Here is a 20,907-nt window from a genome sequence, read left to right as displayed (position 1 = left end):
TGTGTTAGCATAGTTTTCTGTTTTGCTATTTAATTTTAATGGAAAACTTCACAAGTTATTAAACTTGTGAAGTTTCCAGCTTCAAAATATAAACTTTGGCCTCTGCTTATTGCAGGGAGTTTATCTCGATTGGAAATACTGTGTGTGTGTGTATGCTGAGGGAAGAGTGGAATGCCTCGATTAGCACGGCTAATGCTTTCCCATCCCCAATCGCGAATGGCGGCAACAACATCGCACTATTCGAACACAGAGCCTTGATTGATGTCTAAACTTTAATTTCCCGAAAATGCCTTATAAAAATAAATAAATAAATTGAAAAAAATAGAAAAGTATATATATTAATAAATAAATAAATAATGCATAAAAATCGATTTAAATAATGTAGGAAATAAATTAATTGGATGGAGTTTAACGTTTTACGAGTTTATTGATTCTCGTCAACAGAGAGGAAAGAAAACGCTTGTTGTTGTTGAAGTTTTTTTTGCTCATCTCTTTGTGATTCGCCCTCAAGGCAGCTGAGTGCACTTTCAAATTCCATCTCTTTTGCTCTCTCCCCCCCCCCCTCTCTCTCCCTTATTCTCACATTCTCTATTCTTGTCTCTCTTTCACTTTTTCGCTCTTTCTCTCCCCCAGCCTCTCTTAATCTTTTTCTCTCTCCCTCCTCTCTCTTACCTCTCTTTCTCTATCCCTATATATATATATATATATATATATATATATATATATACATATACAAACACACAACACACACTGAGTCGCAGCAACCTTAGTACTAACAAAAATGGCTTCTATGTCAGTCTTACCTTATCTACGGTTGAATAAATGCTAAAAGTGCTGAGATTCAGTATGAAACCACCGGCACCGTAAATACATGCATACATATAAACATGTGTGTGTGTGTGTGTGTATGTGTGTGTGTGTGTGCATATCCCTTTGATATTTAAATTCAGCACTAGAATATTCCCAATCCTATCGTAATAGGCTTCACATTTTCATCAGTTGCTTCTTTCAGTTATCACCCTTTTCCTTACGCAGTCGCTCGATTCTGCCGCAGGAGAGATGTCCGTCAATTTCTTCTTCCCTCTCTCCCTTTCTTGCACCGTCTCTAAATACTGCTACGAAATATATTACAACCCATCCTCTTCAAAGCTCAATCTCTCTTTCACTTCGCTGAGAAAATATCCTTCTTCAAAATTGATTTATATTCAAGAATAAAAACAATATTTCTCTTTTTGTGTCATCTTTACTGTCATTCATTTGAAATATTTCATTTCCCTGCGTGTCGATAGTGACACACACTTTCCATTCAGTCAAATAGAGACATAAATAATATATCAATAAAATAAGAAAACCAATATTCATTTGCCGCTACAAAATCGTATCAATAACATCTAATGTTTATTTCTTATCTCAGAATCTGTCACATAAGTATTGCGGAAGCATACGCTGGATATTCACGTGCGGGAAACTAGAGCAATATTTACGTCGATGCTCAAGGGAGCGGAGGGGCCGGGGTTGTTTGTTGTGAAGCACTTCGTATACAAATGTTTGTCTATGTTTGCCACAGATGACAGGTTTTGTTTTTATTTCTGTTTTTGTTTTGTTTATTATTTTGTGTTTCTTTCTCTTTTTTTTTTTTTGACTGTTGTATCTTTTTTTATGAAGAAAAACTTTTTTTTGTCATTGGATATCGCAAGAATACTTTTATGAAGAATTACCGTGTCTCTTTTTCAGGAAATTGGACACCAACTGGGTTCTCTATTACCTGGGTATCCGGCCTATGCATGTGTGTGTGTGTGTGTGTGTATGTGTGTGTGTGCATGTATATATATATGTATACATACACATACACACCCCAAAATACATACAATCACACACACACACACATACACATATCGTCTTTATGACCGCCATCTGTGCAGGTCTATATGGATGTGTGTTTCTGGTGCGCGCGTCTCTCTCTGTCTTTTTGATAGTGTGGTTCTGTGTGTGTGGCGGTGGCGGTGGTGGTGGTGGTGGGGGGAAGCATATTGTGAAAGCACAGAACGAGGTTTTCACCTGGACTAAAACACATATCTCAAACGCTCGTCAAGTGTGTGGAAGTGGTGGCGGTGGTGGTGGTGGTGAAGTGTTGGTGGTGCAGCTGGTAGTGTGGCTTGTTAGATGTGTGTGTATTCGCTTGTATGCGTGCGTGTGTGTGTATGTATGTATGTAGGACATTGAGAAAGTATCTTGGGCGAGCGTGCATGTATGTGTGTGCGCGCGCGTGTTTGAGAAAGAGAGAGAGAGAGAGAGAGAGAGAGAGAGAGAGAGAGAGAGAAAATGAGAGAGAAAACAAGAAAAAGTGACAAACTGAGACATAGATAGATAGATAGATAGATAGATAGATAGATAGATAGATAGATAGATAGATAGATAGATAGATAGATAGTCAAAGAGAGAGAGAGGGGGGAAGTGGGAAAGAGAGAGAGAGAGAGACTAAATAAGGCGAAACCAAGACAGTTGTCTGCATCCAGCTGTAGTTAAAGACTTGCCAAGCCACAGAAGCCGCCGTGCATCCATTTCTCTCGCCAACAAAGCTGACCCACCTGGAATATTTGCTTTTCTCTCCGAGAATATCTTCCTTGCTTGTGAATTCTCAGACCTGACGACATACGTCTGACCAACAACTTCAGTTATTGGGGACGCTGTAAAAATCCATTTATTTTGCCAACCAACTGACCAGCAGATACAAGAAAAAACAACAAAACAGAAAACACTAAAATCAATGAGAAGTTTGGAGGGGATACCTGGATGTGGTCAACCTTTTTGCTAGAGATAGCAGCGAAATAATATCCACCTTCAAATCACACCGTACTGTGCTGGGGTGAACGACCATCATCTACGTGACATTTTTTTTTTCCTAATCTTACAGCAGGCCTGGGTGGGGGTGGGGGTTACACTACAACCAACAACAACGAGCGGAATTAACTAGAACGAAGTAGAAAGACAAAATAAAAAACAATATCAAAACCAAGAAGTGATTCCCTTCCTTGGATTCATTTGTAGAAAATGGGAATCGGAGGAAAATAATTATTAACCGGGAAAGGTTGAAACCGCAACGGAAAATTAGGGGTCAGCTGTAGAAATGGGGAACGAAAACAGTTCTGCAACACAAGGGAATGATATTTCCAGTTTTCGCAAAGAGAAACTTCTTCATGAGTTCCATACGTTTTTCGGTAAGTTAGGAATTATTTTCTCTCTCCGTTCTCTCTCTCTCTCTCTCTCTCTCTCTCTCTCTCTCTCTCTCTCTCTCTCTCTCTCTCTCTCTCTCAATCTATCTATCTATCTCTCTCCTCTCTCTCATCATATTTCATCCAGTTCTTTATCTTCCGCGTTCATATCCCAACGAAGTCGTCTTTCATCCATTCGGGATCGATAAACTAAAATACCAATCAATTATTGGGATCGATGTCAATCGATTGACCCCTCTCCGCAAAATAATAGGTCTTCGGTCAAAATTTGAAATCATCATCATCATCATCAGTATTATTTCTTCACTTGCTTCAAGTCATTGGATTCTGATGACCGAATGTTTAAAAGTTCGCTTCGCCAGCATGAGTTCTCAGGTTCAATCCCAATGCGGGCTATTTTGACCGTGGTCATGATTGGAGGCCGCAAATATAGGCTTTGTGGGATGAAAAAAAAATGCCATCGTTTCATTGTTCATTTCGCAGTGGGTGGTCAGGTCTTCTGCACCTCCACCTATCACCAATCAACCGGCCCCTTTGTCATCCCCGCCACAAGATGCACTATCTTCGTATCAACACTTCATCTCAGGTCCTCCCCGGTCTTTCACGTTTCACGGTTTCCACTCAACTTGGATCGTTCGCCACTTCTTTATACACCGGTCATTTTCCATTTATATGACATGGCCAGAGCAGATCATCTCCACCCCACCCGCTCTTGATAGATGCATCCGCTTCTTCGTGTGTGTGTGTGTGTGTGTAAACATTATTAATTACACATATGCAGTGTGTTTTTGTTTATACGCCAAATTTACCGCCGGAAAGTGTCCGGGGAAAGTTCCCCAAGCGACACCGAGTATTAAAGAACACCTGAATGTCACAGACCAGGTGAGACAATTCGCCTCGGAATCACAGAGAATGGTAGACACGGATATTTCGCCATTATTGTGGCTTATCAACACCATTTACTCGGATCATTTCGGATCATCTGTGCCTTGTACGGAAATAGAGTGAAGCCTATTTGTTCGTGTAAAAGAAAATTAAATTACGCATTAAAAGCTGACGTATAGCTACACACACACACACACACACACACACACACACATACATGTTTGCAATCTGGATGAATTACTTTAAAATATTGCAGACAATTTTCGATTTGCTTCAGGAATGTCGATTCACTGAGAATGGTTTCATCCAATCCATTCAAAAGATGATTCACGTTCACCTTCCTGCTTACGTAGCTCCACTCCCACCCCACCCCCACCCCACTCCCACCCCACAAAACAGAACCCAAAATAATATTTCACTCTTTCGCTGTCTTTGACTTCTTTTTTCTTTCACGGAAAATAAACTTCTTTTAAATAAAATTCTGTGCTAATTCATGTAATTACTGTAAAGTAATAGTTTTCTTTTCTTTTTTATATCTAATCATTAATTTTCCCAATGCTTATTGCTGCGCCTGCAGTTATAGAATGTTTTTTCCATTTTTCAAAGAATATAGACGTAGATAGCCAGAGGAGGTCCTTTCTTTGGAGAAAGGTATCTTCTGCAACATTTCTGCAACTCGTGTTCTGCCACCAGCAACATACGCTCAAATATACAAAAGGGAATGAACGAGCAAAGGAAAGTAGCACACACACAGTCCTTCGGCAAGTCTCTCCTTTTTAATTTGCTCAATGTGTGTATAGTAAAGTATATTGATTTCGAATTTAGGCACAACGCCAGCCCTTTCGTGGGAAATGGGAGGTAAGTCGATCCCATCGACCTCAGTACTCAACTGGTACTTATATTATGGTCCTCGAAAGGATAAAAAGTGAAGTCGACCTCGCGGAATTAGAACTCAGAACGTAAAGACGGACGAAATGCTGCAAAGCATTCTATCCGGCTCGCTAACGCTTCTGCTAACTGGCCGCCTCAGAGTCGGATAGTATATTAAAATGTATTTTCGTGTAATACAAAGAGTATCTGATGTAGAAATCAATATGGCAGGTAAAGTGGATTGATGTGTTGCTTATGTAAAAGTTAACAGCTGGGGTGGAACTCAGAGGCTGTCAATTTGTGTCACATACATGGATATGTGTGAACGTACACACGCATATATATGCACACACACACATATATATACACTTTATATCTATTGATCTGTCTAATTTGCTTCCGCTCAAGTTTGAATCTCTTGAGCGCTACCAAGTGTATTCTATACGGGGAACACCTGGATCTCGTCTATGAACAATATATACATGTGTGTGTGTGTGTGTGTGTGTGTGTGTGTGTGTGTGTGTGTGTGTGTGTGTGTGTGTGTGTGAGTGTGTGCGTGTGATTGTTCAATTTTATTTCAAGATTTCTTGCCAATAGAGAAAGAACCGGTTTCTAACCTAGATCCAAAGCGCCTTCATTGGAATTTCAACATCAACAACGGGGTATGTATGTATGTATGTATGTATGTGTTATACCGTATTTGAAAAGTCTGGAAAGGTATCTTTAATTTGGTTTTCAAAATCTGACAGTCTGACCGTTCCTCTTCCAAACCAATATTCCACGAACCGTTTCCTTCGTGGCATCGGTGCCAGTTTTGTGATTACCACCACTGGAGATACTTCACTGATCTGTCAAGGACATTCACTGCGAGGAGAATAAAATCTGCAAGAGATTCGCCTAAATGGAAGCTTCTAAAAAAAAATAGAACAAAAAAACTAATATCTTTCGTAGACAAAATTTCAAAAAGTGAGGAATGAAGAGGCTTGAGATCATTGCAGATAGCCTTTATGCGTTGTTTGGAATCACAGAGACAGCATCTGCTAAACAACGTCTGTGTGTGTGTGTGTGTGTCCTGACTTAGCAAATTTAACTGCCCCATTATGGTATTGATTTTATATTAACTAAACTGTAACTGCCTTTCAAGTCAAATTCAACGAGTTTATGTGCATACATGTATGTATGTATGTATGTATGTATGTATGTATGTATGTATGTATGTATGTACATGAGTGTATATATATATATATATGCATGTATGTATGCGTGTGTGTATGTATGTATGTATCTATCTATCTGTTTGTACGCGTATCTGTGGATACTTGTATGTATGTGTGGCTCTGTGTGATATATTCGTTATTTATTATCTAATTTCTTTTTTTTTAAAGAATTCCAGCCGGTCACAAACAAAATGTCAAATCTCTTTTGTTTAAGAGAGTCCGTGATGTTTGTGGTTACCTGAATTGATTGATGTCTACCTGTGTGTGTGTGTTTCACATGTATACGTGATTGTGTGCATATGTTTCCTCCAAAAAAAACCCTCAAACGGAGAATCCCTGAAATGTTTTACAAATGTTCCCTGATCCTCGAAATGGCTGTATCTGAGAAATACGAACCCGTCTGCCAAGAAATATCACCGAAAGAAATTCAACGATAATAGTCCTTCCTCCCTCCCTCTCTCACTTTCATTCACTCTTCCTTCCTTCCTTTCTTTTTTTCTTTCCTTCTTTCTTTCTTTCTTTTCCTTCCTATCTTCCTTTCATTCTTCCTTCCTTTCTTTCATTCTTTCTTTATCTCTTTCTATCTTTCATTCATTCTTTCTTTCATTAATTCTTCCTTTCTTCCTTTCTTCTTTCTTTCCTTCTTCCTTTCTATTTTTCTTTTTTCTTTCTATTCCAACAGATTTTAACAAAAGCGGGTATTTAGACTGGAAAGACTTCGACTTATGCAGACAGGTGAGTACAGATCAAATATTGTTGTTCATGACGTTTCTCTTGGAGAGCAGACCTGTGAGTATAGGATCTCCAACTATGATCATCCAATCAGAGTTTTTTTTAAACATAATGCATCTCTGATTACATTATCTACCGTGTCCCGCCTGCTTTTTAAAAAACTGCAAGATGATTTTTTAAGGATATTTTTAGCCGCTATTTCTAACAGATCAAATGACTAGATGGTTCGTTTTCGTTCTAATGATCTTGTGGAGGGTGCTGTGGGTCTGGCAATCGTTTATTTTACAATTAATTCGTCTTCTGTGCTTAATGCAGTTTGGGGTCAAGTTCTATGTACGATGCTTCAAGAGAAAATGGGACCGCGAAGCTCTAGAAACGTCGACGCCCCGACTTTAATGTTAAAAAGGAAAAGTAACAGACTAATAAGGAAATTGGAAACGTTCTGGAAATGAAAAGCAAATCAATATAACTAGAACATAGTTCTGGTTTCTGGTGGTTCTCCGTCGTTCGTCGATGAGGATCCGGTTGTTCGTTCAACACTATTATTTTTCTCTGAATTACGTATGAGCGTAGCATAGACATGTGTGACGTAATGGCACATTATGTGACAAGACTGTAACATTGTAAATTAGAGATCAGAGCCGGGATCCCTAGAGCAGAACTTTCCGAAGTTACGATATTCGTTTCTTTACTTGGAACCGTCGCGTCCCATCCAAACTTTTAACAATAAAGCAGATGATGAACTGAAAACGAAATGAATGACTTCTCTTCTGATTAATCTAACATTTTATCCATCATTTTGTTACATACATACATACATACATACATACATACATACATACATACATACATACATGCAAGTGTGTGTGTGTGTGTGTATTGACATGTATCAGCCGTTTCTCTGTTCACAGGAGATATGTCGAATAAGCGGCTGGAAGAGCGAGGGCCAAGAGGAGAGGGTTCGTGCCTGCAGTGTATTTCTGTCGGTGTGGGAAAAGCTCCAGGCCGTGGCAGATTTCGACAGTGATGGTCACATCACAGCTGAAGAATGGGTCAGTGCTCCAAAATATTCGGGTGACAACTTGTCATTTTTAAATGATTTTTCTTTATTTCCCCCTCTCGTTCTTCCTCTTTACTACTACGTATCTCGCTTTACCCCTCTCGTTCTTCCTTTGTTACTACTACGTATCTCTTTTTTCCCCCTCGTACTTCCTCTCTTTCTCTTTTCCTCTCGTTGCTCACCTATTCTTCTACTTCCTCCCTTTGTTTCTCCCTCTGCCACTCACTCTCTTCCCCTTACACCGTCATGGTCACATGCTTCCGGTCAATAATCCTTTTCTTCCTTGGCTGTCGCCGAGCAAACACACGAACCATTTCGTCCCTACTTTCAAGTTCGTGCCTCACAGCGTTCATACACAAATAATTTTTCTCGTCTGGCCGTAAAGCCTTTTCTGTTTGTTTTCCTGTCTTGTTTTTTGTCCGCCACAACATTCCTCCATGGCAAGATTTAATTTGTGTATACAAATTTAATTTGCGGTCCATGGGAAGAGCTGTTTTAACGATGCGTCCTGCCTAGCTCTTCGAAACGCCGGTGTTAAAACGGAGGTAGCTGATGAAGTAGAATGTTCTCTATGTGGCTTGTGTGTTTTCTCGTCTCTGTTTTGTTTGCAATGTCCTGTACCCAGATATGCACCTATACATACAGGTGGATGTCGGTATGCACATACCTGTACGTATATATGCATATACTCATTTACTATTTGTTTTTATATATATATATATATACATATATATATATATATATATATATATATATATATATATATATATATATATATATATATATATATATATATATATATATATATATATATATATATATATATATATATACATGTATGTATGTGTGCATGAGTGTGTGTGTGCGTGCGTGCGTGTGTGTGTGTTTGTGTGTACTTTGTATGTCGTTCTTGTTTAGAAGTAGACCTATGATCAAAAGTATTCCACCCATAGCCATCGTGTCATTTTTTAAAGTTCCGATGAAGCTATCGAGTGACACACAAGCATTCAGCTATGAGTGCATTGTACCTTTCAGCAGAAACATCTGTAAGCTAATGAAGTTCATAACATGATTGCCTATTCCTTTGTCATTCTAATTTCTTGTTCTTGTTCAGCATTCGACTGACGCTAAGTTCTGAAGCGAACATGTATTGAGTCCTAACTGCAGGTTATTAATATCGCTATTCCTAAGCGAAATAATAATAATAATAATAATAATAATAATAATAATAATAATAATAATAATAATAATAATAATAATAACACCGCACTTGTAATGTATGAATCAGCCGGTTAGTTTCTCTTTCTTAAAATCCCAGTTTATCCAGATTCTCCTTTAAGCATTTACTAACAAAACCTAGTGCTCCAATTATTATTAGTATGATTATGAATTCATAGTCTGGATATAGAAGCTGGAGGTTTCAAAGCAGTTGTCCATAAATATCTTCGTTTTCTTTGATTTCCAAAGAGGCATTTATATCTGGAGGGCAGCTGACCTCTATGATGGTACATAACTTTGCCCCTCTGTCCCAAACAACCAGAAGTTTTGATGGGAATATTCGATCAGTATTCCTTGAGATATTTGTTTGTATGTATGTATGTATGACTCTAAGTATGTAATACTTCTTTCTAGATCAAAATGTGGACCAATCTGGCACTGAATGCGACAACATCAAAGAAAAGAAAAATCAAAGACAAGGCCTGTCCTCCCCCTGCCGCTGGCCTCACCCACAACATTCCTGATTGGTTGGACGACTATATTGAATATCGCTTTAGTTTATACGACAGAACCAGTGAGTTGATTTTACTGCTGCTGCTGCTGCTGTTGTTGTTGTTGTTGTTGTTGTTGTTGTTGTTGTTGTTGTTATTGTTGTTGTTGTTGTTAAGGCGACGTGCTGACACAATTGTTATGGCGACAGATAAAAACGCATATTGGTATTTCTTCCGGCTATTTACCTTACTGAGTTCGAATTCCACTGAGGCTAAATTTATCTTTCAGCCTTTCCAGGTTTATTAAAATAAAATCTCCAGTTTAAGTATCGTGGTCGATCTAATCGATTTACCCCTCCCCTCAAAATTGCTTACCTTGTGCCAAAATTAGAAAGAATTATTGTTGTTGTCGTTCTTGCTTAGTTTCGTGTCGTCCTGATGAAAAAAAGATGAGAAGACATTCCAGTCAAAGCCATCTTGTCTTTGTTTTTGTTGCCTTTTATTCGTACACACACGTATTGGGTTGTCAGATAAATTCGTTCTCTTTTCTTCCATTCATTTCAATCCTTATTTTTCATCAACAGTTTTAACAAATCAGTCAGCGATATATTCTCCTTCATTGTTCCCAAATTCTTGGTAACATTCCACGAATTCTTCAATGCATTGATGGTAGAAATCAGTGGGGTTTGATTCTAAGAATTCCTCAAACCGCGTTTTCAGCTCCACATCGTTGTTGAACGAAACGCCTCACAGATTATTGAAGAGCAACCGAAAGAGTGATAATCTAAAGGTGTAATATAAGAAGAATACAATGGGTATGGTAGAACTGCCTAATCCAGATCTCGAATAACATTTTTGGTCAAATTAGCAATGTGGGTGCGAGTGTTATTGTGTTAAAAAAAGCATGTCGTACCGCCGTTTCAAATAGTTTCAGTTAGATTGCCGGGCGATGGTATTATGCGAACATCCCATCTGCAGGGCCAATTCTCTCTTGGATAGATATCATCGCGGTTCTTTGGAGTTTAACAGAAAATCCTGTCCCTATACAGAAATCATCAAACAAAATATTTGCCGATATGTACTGAAGCATCCCAAGCTAGAAATGATTCAACACAAACACGAAAAAGCGTAGATCAAAATAACGGTGTGTGTATTGATTTTTAATACGATATTGTACACTCGAATGTCAATGGGATTCGCTGTGGGATTTTTGCCCCGGAGAACAACTTCTCCCTATAGACTTTATGTATAAAAAAAATACAAAATTCCAAACGAACCACGCTGATTCGGGTGCTTATAACAAAATAGTTTTTCTATCAATCACGTTGCTTCTGTAACATCCATGTTGTCCTCTGAGTAACCTGGAGCTTCTAAATATTATTCTATTCAGGAGATGGAATCATCGATATTGAGGAATTCGAGTATGTTCTGTCAGACTTTGGAGTTCCTGCAAAAGATGCCAGGACTGCATTCATCATATTCTCAAAGGTATCTCTAACCGTCTCTAATAATTCCTTTGTTTATCGAGTGATCGATATTGATGCATGTGAATGTGCGTGCATCTGTATGTGGTGGGATATATTAGCGCGTGTGTGAGAGAGAAAGACAGTGAGAGAGAGAGAGAGAGAGAGAGAGAGAGAGAGAGAGAGAGAGAGACAGACAGACAGACAGAGATAGTGAGTGAGTGAGTGAATGAGTGAGTGAGTGTGTATGTGTGTGTTTATTAAAAAAAAGAAGCCTTTTGATCCATCGGAGTACCTGCAGTTTCATAATATCCGACTGCGAACCTTATAACAATCTTCAGACCCCTGCAAATCATTCACTGAATTATTTGTTGATGAAACTGAGTAACTCAAAGATTAAAAAAGTTTGTGTGTGTGTGTGTGTGTGTGTGTGGTAGACACACACGCACACATACATACGTAGACATACATACACGCACACTCATAGAAGCACACACATATCCACATTCTTTATGGTTTTATTTTCAACACATTCAACTTGCTTTACGTGTGTGTGCGCGTATATATGTATGTATGGGTGTATATATATGTATATATACACGTTTATACATATATATGCATATATATGACTTTCTCACTTCCCCAGCGTTAAACTAATACATCTGTTTGTTGTTTACACACCCGTCTTCGTCTTTTTATAAATTCTCTCTCTCTCTCTCTCTCTCTCTCTCTCTATATATATATATATATATATATATATATATATATATATATATATATATATATATATAACAATGAACGAGTTCCCACACGACAAACATATTTCACCCACAGAAAATTTGGTGGACCCGTAGTTATATTAGAGGACCCCTTTATTTGTTGGTATCCTTCTTTTCTTTATTCATCGATCTAATTTGCATATTTGTGACGTCATGTCGTTTCAGAACCAAGAAAAGGTCGTCGATTTAGAGTATTTCAAGGAACTGTCTTTCGAATATTTCCAGTCGGATGAGCCGAGTGATTTGGGCAACTTCATTACGGGCAGACTGAACTTCCTCGATTGAAATCAAACACCGCGTTTCTTGCGAAAATTGTATCGAACCAAAACGCGTTGGAGTGTTGCGTGGGGCATCTTAAAAAATAATACTTGGACACATCTAAAACAGATGCGAAAATAGATGTTATGCTTGAACATAAATCCAGATACGAACGTGAAAATGAACACATGTACACACACACACACACACACACACACATACACACAAATATTACATGTATATTTATAGACATATACACACTTATTAGCACACACATACGTACATACATACATACATATATATATGCGTATATGCTCGCTCATTCATGCATGAATAGGTATGAATAAGAAAATACATGTAATTATATACACGTTATTGTCTCTCTGTGTATACGTGTATATGTGTATATATATATACAAGTATAGAGTGAGATATATATGCTGTATGTGTGTGTAGTTTGAATAATGACTTAATGGGACAGTGCTGAACAACAACAATAAAATTTATTTATTATGCGTATTGAGTACTCTTTTCTTTCTTCATACCACCGCTTTATACCTTCTGTGTGGGGTCGTGTGCGTGTGTGTGTGTGTAGTGTGAATGAGAGAGAGAGAGATTGATAGATAGATGTATAAATATAAACATATACACGCATATACGTACATATACATACGTACGTACATACATAAATATATATGTGTCTGCTTGTGTGTGTGTATGTGTATATATACACATATATATACCTGTGTCTGTGTGTGTGTGCGCGGGCTCTACCCTGGGAACTACAACACGTTGAAGTCGTTTACAAGCTTTCGTAGGACATACATACACACATACATACACACACACATGCATACATATTGAGAAAGGAGAAAGAAAAAGGAGAGAAGGGAAAGGTGGAGAGTAGTACGCGATCGATTTTCCAATTCAAACAACGAACGTCCAGCACGTGAGTTCATTTTCTATTAAATCCTCCACTCAACAGAGCTTTGTTTTGGAATGCTCAAAGCACTCTTCCTTCCTCCACTATATCTTCCCCTCCCTCTCTCTCTCTCTCTGTTTATCTTTTTTCTCTCTCTCTCTCTCTTTCCTTGCATACGCACTTTTCTTCTTTTCATTTCCTCTTCACTCCTACCTTCCCAAATCACTCCTCTTCCTGCTGCCCCCTCACATTTTCTCAACTCTTCAGTTTCAATTATTAGTGAGGTCACATGACACTTTCTCTCAACCCGATCATAAATTGCTCATCAATTAAACATTACTGGCGGCGCGTCTCTATCAATCTTTTCCCGCTGACCGCTACTGGTGGTGTTCTTGTTCTTGTTAAAGAAGCTTCCTTAGATTTTCGATTGAAAATATTATCATCTAATAACAATTACTATTGTAACTCGATATACTTCACGTTTCTCTTATTTTAATCAATAAACAGTCTTCCATGGAAATAATACTAAAAATAGTTTGGTGTGCGTCTCAAAGTAACAAGGGAAGCAACTCTTTAAACACGTTCGAAAATTTATTTACACGGAGTTATTTCCCTTATCTCATTTTGGAAAAATACGTCTTCCCCTATCCCCCAGCTCAAGTAATTTGTGTCTTCTATTGACATAAGCATAGAATGAAGTCGGAAAAGGATAAAAGAGGGGTCACAAAGTTGCAATTAGTAGAAAATAAAGACCAGAATGAAAGCTAAAAGTACAAAGTACATAGATTGAAACAGAAAAGAGAGCAGTAAATGTACCATTCGAATGGTTAATCGATCGCAGCACAAATCTGTTTACCAAGAATGTCGTCTTTCTTTACAAATCGTCTCTGATTCCTTTAACACCTTTTTTTATTCCCTCAGCTCATCTCTTTTCTCTGAACATTTTCAATTCCAGCAAATTTCTGCCTCCACATTTCATAAGATTCAAGTCTTGTGCACAGACAGACAAGATGTCTCCCTTTCCTGCCCCCAATTAGATCGCCCATATAATTAACTATCAATTATATCAAACCAATGAGTGGGTCTTTATGTGGTCACTGGCTCTGCTAGAAATAGTAACCATACGGCATTCAATTCACATTACACTCTCTCTCCTATTGTCACTATAATGGCCTCTGCCCCTCAGAACTGGCTGGTTCCGATTTGTCATAAATCGGGCACCCCCACTCCACTCATCTTTCCATACCTTACCACTCTTAGTACTTCCAACCCCCTCAGCCCCACGCTAAACACTATATCCACTCCTTGCTTCCCTGGAACGTTGTCCCACTTCAATCTCCCACGGTTCATGTCTTTCCTAAAACTTTCCTTCTTAACCGGCGACAGCTATTTAATTCCCCAGAAACCACATCGACTTCACCAGTCCTGGACGATCTGCAAGAGTTATGTCCCTTACTCGACAAGTAAAAAAAAAAAAAAATCTTTTAGACACACCATCATCATCGTCGTCGTCGTTTAATGTCCGCTTTCCACACTGGCATGGGTTGGACGGTTTAAGTGAGAACTGGCAGGCCGGGAGGCTGCACCAAGCTCCAATCTAATTTGGCAAGGCATCTACAGCCGGATGCCCTTCCTAATGCCAACCACTCCGAGACTTTAGCGGATGCTTTCTACATGCCACCAGCACAGCAGCCAGTCAGGTGGCACTGGCATCAGCCTCGGCATCGGCACATTGGACATATTAGAACTAGAGACGCTTGATTATGTAGTCCAAGATTTGAAACCCAGGGAATGCAGGGGAAACTCACTTGAAATTAATCAACCATACCAACAACAACAACAACAATAAAATTTCATAAAAATATATTTTATTGTAAAAATTGTAAAAAATTGTTGCATCTACATCAGAACATTGATTTGTTTCAAATTCTGTCCAGCTTGTTGGCTTCTTATAATATTTTCCATTGCTTCCTCAAACTTCTTAAACTTCTCTCTTGGATCGACGCTGGACAAAGGTGGGCATCCACATTGGTCACGCACTGCTATAGCCTTTAAAACAAAAAAATCAAAGACAATATAAACAATTCAGCCGAAACTTTGTGTTAACAACAAAGAAGATGAGGACAAATATCTGTCAAATGTATCTAATCCCATTTCTTGTTTACCTACCTTTGGGACCAAGTGGTCAATCAGCTGACCACGCTGCAAATGGAGGGGATGAGTCGACAACCATTGGGGCGAGGTCACTTGATTCAGCTTGTCGTTTATTTCCATCTGCTTCCAGAAATTGCTTCCTTCCCTGATATCGTAACAGGCCTGTACAGGTAAGTAGAGAGAAGGTAAGTGTGGCCAGAATAACAAGACATTATAAAATAGACATTATTAAATAGTAAATAACAATCCCAACACTGTACAACCACAACGTCAGGGTCCTGTCATCTTTGACACCATTTTTCTTGGCTGACCCCAACTTCCAATCACCCTGGCTGCCTACCCAGTAACATTTCCTCCCTCAATAAAAGACATGCAATTCAGGTCTGGCATATGGAAAGCTAAGCAAACAAATTCGATTTTAAAAATACAATCGTTCATATTTATGAGAGACAGCTTAAAAGGAGGTACATATCATCATCATCATCATCATCATTTAACATCTGCTTTCCATGCTGGCATGGGTTGGAAGGTCTGACATGAAGCTGGCTATGCAGAAGACTGCACCAGGCTTCACTGTCTGTTTTGGCAGGGTTTTTATGGCTGGATGCGCTTCCTAACACATGTTATTCTTTTATTCTTTAGCATGTTTCACTCATAGGATTGTGGCCACACTGGGGCATTGCCTTGAAGGACACATCAACTCCAGTTCTTATTTTTCATTTTTTAAGTCTGGCCACTTATGATTTTGGTCTCATTTACCAAACTGTAAAGTTACAGGGACATAAACAGACCTACACTAGTTATCAAAAAATGGTTGGACAAGCATAAAAACACACTGTGTGTGTGTTTGTGTGTGTGTGAGAGAGAGAGATAGAAACACAAAGTTATGTGAGTGGATTTACACTAAGACATTGCAATACGAACCTTTGCAGCCAATTTGATGCCAACAATATCAGCTTCAGTCTCTAATTTCCTACTGTAAGGTAAATCAAGGAGAATCTGCGATGAAAGAGAAGAAGACACAGTAGAGAGAGAGAGAGAGAGAGAGAGAGAGAGAGAAAGAGAGAGAAGAAGAAGGGAGGAACAGACAGAGAAGAAGAATATAGGAGAGAGGGAGAGAGAAAGACTTGAAATATTTGTATGAATGCCAGTATGGCTGTATGGTTAAGACTACAACACCTGTCCCTCATGAAATAAGAGAATTGATCCGTTTGAAACCAGCCTGGCCAAAACTGACCTTTTCAAAGGATTCACAATTAAATCTTAATTAAATTTTACTCCTTAATTTTCATCAATATTTAATTATATAATTGTTTATTCGTTAAGTTAGGTTTCAAACACCAGTTTAATGATGGACAAGTTAATTATTACACTAAATCCCTTCAAATTCTTGATTATTTTTTAAAAATTAAATAATAAAAACATGGACATTGCATATTTTATCAGAAACTTAGTTAAACAACCAAAACATGTTAAATGTAATTACCTGAACCACTTTCTCGTAAAATGCCTGTGTCACAAGAGCGATGCCATCAAATGGTAAGAATGTCCAAATCGCTGCCATTGCAATAATGACAAAGATATCAGTGATCTGAGCATAACTCACTTTCTCTGCCTGTGGAGAGAAGGAAAAATAAATATTCGTTTCTACTATAAGCACAAGGCCTGAAATTTGGAGGTGGGAGGGAAGGGGCTGGTTGGTTATATTGATCCCAGTTCACAAAAGGAACCTTATTTTATCAACCCCGGAAGGATGAACCAGAAAATCAACCTTTGGCAGAATTTGAACTCAGAACATAAAAGACAGAAGAAATGCTGCCAAGCATTTGGTCGGACATGCTAATGAGTTGGCCAGGAAGGCTTTTAACATGAAAAAATCAGAAAGTATGATTATTTCGTGGATATCGATTTTTGCATTTTTATCAAAAATTCACCGACCTCAAGTAACTCTGGATTTTCATTACTGCTGTTATTATGACTCTCCTCCCTCGTTTTACTGCTGTTATTATGACTCTCCTCCCTCATTTTACTGCTGTTATTATGACTCTCCTCCCTCATTTTACTGCTGTTATTATTATGACTCTCCTCCCTCGTTTTGTGCCTCCATCGTAGATGGGTAGATTTGCTAGTGAATGTGATTCATGATAATTCACATTGGATGTCGTTTGATGTTGAGTTAAAGAGAGAAGATGGTCTGCTTGATGGTTGTTATTAAAAGGAATGTATGAGAGGTAAAGGAAGTCTTTGAATAAAAGCAAATGAAGGTTGGTGTTTACTGGACACTACATGATGAGGACAGAGGGGAGTGGGAAGATGTTAGCAGGGGTGGTGCGGTCAGTTGCCAAAATAGAGAAACTTACTGAATGTCCCAGAACAACATGGGCCAATTCATGAGCCAGAATAACAGCAAGTTGGTCATCATTAGCCACCATGTTCAAGAGTCCTTCATGGACATAGACATGGCCTGTCTGAAAAACAATCATAAAACACACAGTTTATAAATCAAAGTAAATCCTATCAACATACAAATATGGATATTTCTGAGAGGTGTGTGGTGAAGAGTGAGAAGAGATGTGTCTGATCTCTCCTGTGTCTGTCTCTTACTCTCTCGCTTTCTCACATCCTTCCCTTATCATCCTTTCCTAAAAGATACCATGTATCTTTTAGGAAAGACTGATACCATTCTTACAGACAAGTTTATAGTTAAAATCTCTTGTACTGAGGTTCAGTACAAGAAAAAAAAAAAGGCTGAGTGATATTTCAGGTTTACCAAACCTCAGTGTAAAACCATGAGAATGTTCTAGTCTAGGTTCACTTACCGGAAGAACAAAGGCATTAGAATCCTCAGAACTGATAATGGCAACTTTCCATTTTTGATCCTTCATTTTGAAAACATTGCGATTGCTGCGCACCAGATTTTCCAGAATTCTAATGATCCTCTTGTAGGAAGGGTGTGTGGCAGGTAAGTAGATGTCTTTAAAGGAACTTTGTTGCTAGAATCAGTGATGAAAATATAAACGAAAATAAGGTTAGAATTTTAAAAACGAGAGGTTTAGAAATGGTACTTTTTATATCACCCCCCCCCCCCCAAATGAAAGACAAGGTCAACCTCATCAGAACTTGAACCCAGAACATAAAGACAGAGGAACTCCACCACTGAGAATTCTGCCTGACACGGTAATGACTCTGCCAGTTCACTACCTGAATAATAATGGTGAATATTAAGAAGAGACGGAGAGGGGGAAAGAAAAACAAACGACACGGTTGAAGAGTTTTACCAGTTTGGCTTCAAAGTTGGCAATCTTCATGAACTGATCATCTGTGAAAGCAATAAAGCGAATCCTTTTGGTAATGGGTGTTTCCTGAAGATGGGCCGAATAATAGGTGATCAGTGCCAAGAGACCGAGTGCAGCAGCCAGAAGGTATTTCTGCCAGGAACTGAGAATCTCACTTTGCACTTGCTTCTTCTTTTGGTGGGGCAAGGATCTCCACCACAGTCGCAGCCTCCTGAAACGACAACCAAAAATGGCATTGAGAAGCTGGTTTAGAGGGTATGGGGTGGACATGGGAGGGGAAAATAGGTGGTGGCAGCAGGGGGTGGTATGTCCATCAGATGTTATCTTGTCACATGAGACGACAAGTGTGCGTCTATGTGGCCACTCGACTTGTTAGAAATAGCAGCCGAATCTCTTTTGAGTCACATTCAACTTTGTAAACAATGAAAGACTTTGGATAATGTAGTTTTAAATGCACTACGGTTGAAAATAAGACGAAGTAGTCATGGCTGGAACGTCACTGACCATTTGAATTAGTAAGAGGATTTGGTAGACGGAAATTAAAAGAATCCCGTCGTGTGTGTGTGTGTACCCACCGTCGCTTGACAACCGGTGTTGGTGTGTTTACATCCCCGTAACTTAGCAGTTCGGCAAAAGGAGAAAGTGTTGTTTTTTTTAAAGTACTAGAGTCGAATCATCCGAGTAAAAATTCTGCAAGGCAGTGCCCCAGCATGGCCACAACCTAATGACTGAAACAAGAAGAAAATAAAATAGGTAAATTAAACCCGTTAAAACCACGTCACACTCCAATAGAGAAGCAGTGTAAACATACCTTCCGCCCAATAAGGCGGTGAGTTTGGCCATAGGCTTAAAGAACATCCAAATGACCGGCGGGACATAACGAGGGCCGCTCGTGTGGAAATAAGCTACGTCCAGTCTTCTCACTGATGGCTGTTGGCCGGTGGTCACCATACGCGGGCTGAACTGACCGACAACACCTAATCCGTGACGACCTCTTGAGAAAGCAAACACAGTTTGTTTGGGAACGACGGTGGCCCGTAGTGGCGTTGGTATTGCTTTGGTACTAAGAACATGTTTCTGCCATCGACCTGGGGCTATAAATAGTTGTTGTTGCTGTTGGTAATGGCCTCGATGATGTTGATAATGATGATGGCGTTGGTAGTGATGATGGTGGTGGTGGTGGTGGTGGTGGTGATGACGGTAGTGGTGGTGGTGGTGGGACTGAGATATGAGGTCGACGTTCAACGGTAAAACAGGCAGATTGGGGTTTCGAGCTTTCCCAGGTGAACAGAAGGGGTGTCTGTTGAAAAAGTGAGCCAGCCGACACCATTTGATCACACTCATTCTTTTCTTTTTCTTTTAAACTCTTTCACTTTGTTATTGTTGTTGCTATTGTTGTTGTTGTGGCGGTGGTGGTGGTCGTCGTCGTCGTGGTTGTTGTTAGTAGCGGGGTTTGCCGAGGTATTCGTTGTGGTAATGGTGTATCTGCTGCCGTTGTTGCTCTTCTAAAAGTCCACTGGCATCTGGGACGCCTCACATAAATAATCTTTAGTGTCCGCCGCCGTTGTTACCCGACGTCCTACACGTGGTGTTTACTCGTGATGATGTCGATATTGGTATTAACCGCGATGGTAATGGCGGTGAAGTGTTTATTTTATGCAATGGACGTTGTTGTCTGTGCCAGTGAGCTTATAGTTGTTATCACGGATTCAATAATTGCTATAATTGGCGTTGATGTTGATGATAGCGTTACAGCAGGTGCGTGTCCTTTACAAAGTTAATGTAGCAACAACAATAGTAACAGTCATCGTAGTAGCAGTAAAGCTCTTAGGACACTGAGACTGAGAAGAAGGCACAGAATACCACAGGAATTTGTAGGTTCTTATAGCAAGACTAGCTCACCGTATTTCACTTGTTGTCACTCCCGCGACTTGAATCTGTCATTATGGTCGTCTGCCAAATTCTCAGTTATTCGTCACCCTCCGTATCTAACTTCGTTACTCTCCGTGCAAACCACGTCGACGTCCGTACCTCTTCGTCATTCTCTCTCTCTCTCTCTCTCTCTCTCTCTCTCTCTCTTTCTTTCTCTTTCTCTCTCTCTCTCTCTCTCTTTCTTTCTCTTTCTCTCTCTCTCTCTCTCTCTCTCTCTCTCTCTCCTTCTCTCTCTTCGTAAAACCCGGCGACCTCGATGCTGTAAAGGTCGCTAAAAAGATTCAAATATAAATTAATATTTCGTTATGTCGACGATCTAAGTCATTTGCAATTTACCGTCGTCATTAGTTGTTTCTTCAGATTCTATTGTTCCGCTCTAACTTTTACTCATAAACAT

The 20,907-nt window shown here is 39.2% G+C and overlaps 2 protein-coding genes across 10 annotated transcripts; one reads left to right on the top strand and one right to left on the bottom strand.

Annotated features, from left to right (window-relative positions):
* Positions 1-1,407: 1,407 nt before the first annotated feature.
* On the top strand, positions 1,408-12,725 carry LOC106876086 (calexcitin-2). 8 transcript variants are annotated; one of them, XM_089340535.1, is made up of 7 exons: positions 2,058-3,218; positions 4,725-4,879; positions 6,888-6,994; positions 7,849-7,989; positions 9,630-9,789; positions 11,097-11,194; positions 12,114-12,725. In XM_089340535.1, the coding sequence occupies exons 2-7, from the start codon at positions 4,840-4,842 to the stop codon at positions 12,231-12,233; spliced, it is 666 nt and encodes a 221-aa protein (XP_089196661.1). In that variant the 5' UTR covers positions 2,058-3,218; positions 4,725-4,839; the 3' UTR covers positions 12,234-12,725. The 8 variants fall into 8 exon arrangements, with proteins under 8 accessions (XP_089196663.1, XP_089196665.1, XP_089196662.1 ...); XM_089340538.1 differs by having other exon boundaries at positions 2,080-3,218; positions 6,888-6,940; XM_089340537.1 differs by lacking the exons at positions 2,058-3,218; positions 4,725-4,879 and adding an exon at positions 1,408-1,574.
* A 2,254-nt stretch (positions 12,726-14,979) lies between these two features.
* LOC106876088 (metalloendopeptidase OMA1, mitochondrial) lies at positions 14,980-20,648 on the bottom strand. 2 transcript variants are annotated; one of them, XM_089340294.1, is made up of 8 exons: positions 19,390-20,648; positions 18,561-18,789; positions 18,102-18,275; positions 17,643-17,750; positions 16,769-16,897; positions 16,207-16,281; positions 15,298-15,444; positions 14,980-15,177 (listed from the first exon to the last, which is right to left on the bottom strand). In XM_089340294.1, the coding sequence occupies exons 1-8, from the start codon at positions 19,920-19,922 to the stop codon at positions 15,028-15,030; spliced, it is 1,545 nt and encodes a 514-aa protein (XP_089196420.1). In that variant the 5' UTR covers positions 19,923-20,648; the 3' UTR covers positions 14,980-15,027. The 2 variants fall into 2 exon arrangements, with proteins under 2 accessions (XP_089196420.1, XP_089196419.1); XM_089340293.1 differs by lacking the exon at positions 17,643-17,750 and having other exon boundaries at positions 19,390-20,566.
* Between the last annotated feature and the right edge of the window lie 259 nt (positions 20,649-20,907).

This window comes from Octopus bimaculoides, chromosome 23, assembly GCF_046866305.1.
Source record: "Octopus bimaculoides isolate indiv1 chromosome 23, ASM4686630v1, whole genome shotgun sequence".
NCBI classification, from domain to species: Eukaryota; Metazoa; Mollusca; class Cephalopoda; order Octopoda; family Octopodidae; genus Octopus; species Octopus bimaculoides.
This window is presented reverse-complemented; position numbering and strand designations above follow the sequence as displayed.

Bases quoted from the DNA above. Each gene is read 5' to 3' on its own strand.
- LOC106876086 (XM_089340534.1), top strand. From the start codon at position 3,128: ATGGGGAACGAAAACAGTTCTGCAACACAAGGGAATGATATTTCCAGT. The intron at 3,219-6,887 runs GTAAGTTAGGAA...CTATTCCAACAG, and splicing joins TGAGTTCCATACGTTTTTCG to ATTTTAACAAAAGCGGGTAT. The intron at 6,995-7,848 runs GTGAGTATAGGA...CTCTGTTCACAG, and splicing joins TTCTCTTGGAGAGCAGACCT to GAGATATGTCGAATAAGCGG.
- LOC106876088 (XM_089340294.1), bottom strand. From the start codon at position 19,922: ATGAGTGTGATCAAATGGTGTCGGCTGGCTCACTTTTTCAACAGACAC. The intron at 18,276-18,560 runs GTAAAACTCTTC...CACTGATTCTAG, and splicing joins CCAACTTTGAAGCCAAACTG to CAACAAAGTTCCTTTAAAGA. The intron at 15,178-15,297 runs GTAGGTAAACAA...TTTGTTTTAAAG, and splicing joins TTGACCACTTGGTCCCAAAG to GCTATAGCAGTGCGTGACCA.